The sequence below is a fragment of the Austrofundulus limnaeus genome, unplaced genomic scaffold (assembly GCF_001266775.1).
Source record: "Austrofundulus limnaeus strain Quisiro unplaced genomic scaffold, Austrofundulus_limnaeus-1.0 Scaffold253, whole genome shotgun sequence".
In the NCBI taxonomy this organism is placed as follows: Eukaryota; Metazoa; Chordata; class Actinopteri; order Cyprinodontiformes; family Rivulidae; genus Austrofundulus; species Austrofundulus limnaeus.
The window spans coordinates 613,579-615,189 of record NW_013952655.1 but is presented as its reverse complement, the minus strand read 5'-3'; the positions used below and the strand labels follow the sequence as shown (position 1 = coordinate 615,189).

Genomic DNA, 1,611 nt, shown 5'->3' with positions numbered 1-1,611 from the left:
GTGAAATATATTTATGTTTGTGGTTGTAATGTGACAAAATATGGAAAAGTTCAAGGGGTATGAATACTTTTGCAAACCACTGTATCTCCAGCCAGAACACCAACTGCAGACGGTCAGTTTCAGCTAAAAAGGCTCCTGTCCGTCTGTGTCGGGTTCATGAAACCGTCAGGTGAAAAAAAAAATTCTCCCCCGATTGGTTGCTGCTGCGCGTCGAGCAGCCAAAGTTCAGTTTGCTGAACTTTAGCAGGACCTTGCCGCCATGTGCGGAAACTGCTCTGCCGCATCCTACTGCTACCCTGCGCGCTGCTCTGAACTGGCAAAACGCGCCGCAACACGCTGCGCTGCTCCTAGATGCGCGTCCACCATAGACTTTACATGTAAACTGGCTGCTTTGGCTGCTCCAAACGCGTTCGGTGTGAACCCGGCTTAAGAATAGAAGAAACCCTAGAAGCACCGAGGCTCTAGCCTGCCATGAACTGGAGACTGCTGGATCCTCTGAGTCTCTGCCACAGTCAGCCCAGTGTTTTATTGCTACAGTCCGGTGCCGAAAACACGTATAAACTTTTGCATTTCCTAACAGACAGTAGTGACAGGAAGAAACTTTGAAAATATTAAATCTTCATCAACACCTGTCTGTCTGTCTCCAGAGCAAAGAAGCCTCCAACACCTGCCACCTGACCAGCCTCTTGCTGCTGAAGGTCTGAAAGCGCAGCCTTTTTGTTCTCAGTCTGTCTCTGAAGTCACCTGACTGAACTCTGATCCTCTCCTAWAGGTCAGCATCTATCAGCATTTTGAAACCACGAGGTCAGCGATGTCCTGTCTGCAGCAGCTCTGTAGCCTGCTGCCTTTTAACCCCTGGCACTGGTTCAGTCTGGGACAGATGTGTTTGCAGCTGCTGGACAGCGACACGACCACAGGTACATTTAGTCTGTCAGAACACACATTTCCTTTGTGTCACTTTGAATTCTGATGCTGTTGATGAGCCAGTGGCAAGTCTGGGTGAGACGAAGAACAAAATGGGCCGCAGCCATTTAAAAAATAACAGAATTTAAAAACAAAAAACATCACAGCCATTAAAACAAACACCTGTCTGTAAACCTGTTAATGCTGTCAGTTTCACAACTATGTTATCCATTGTTAAAAGGGTTTAAATTCCTACAGTGGATTCTTTGATATTAATGTGTAGATAAATCTTTTTATCTTTAACTCATCTTTTTTTTTTTTACCAGAATCAGCAGCAGGGCCTGAGGAGAACCAAGAGGAGACTGCAGAGCTCAAGGAGGACCAGATCTGGCTCAAAGCTTGCATCTGTTTCATCAGAACAAGGTGCAGCTCTCAAGTTTAAAACAACAAATCACAATAACTGCTTTCCCAGCAAGAGAGGTCAGAAATACTTTTCAGTTTACAAATGCATACAGACACATTTCAGACTTCACAGTAGAAATACGCTGCAGACTGATCAGTCAATACAGTGGTTTGCAAAAGTATTCATACCCCTTGAACTTTTCCATATTTTGTCACATTACAACCACAAACATAAATATATTTCACTGGAATTTAATGTGAAAGACCAACACTTTCACATTAAATTCCAGTGAAATATATTTATGT

At 43.9% G+C, this 1,611-nt stretch overlaps 1 protein-coding gene across 1 annotated transcript in view; it reads left to right on the top strand.

Moving 5' to 3' along the window:
• cunh8orf76 (chromosome unknown C8orf76 homolog) overlaps positions 1–1,611 on the top strand; it is a 10,063-nt gene that overhangs the window by 4,212 nt on the left and 4,240 nt on the right. Inside the window, exons 4-6 of the mRNA XM_014020481.1 lie at positions 648–698; positions 773–917; positions 1,230–1,326. Of these exons, the coding sequence (XP_013875935.1) occupies positions 648–698; positions 773–917; positions 1,230–1,326 (293 nt within the window). The remainder of the gene's footprint in view (positions 1–647; positions 699–772; positions 918–1,229; positions 1,327–1,611) is intronic.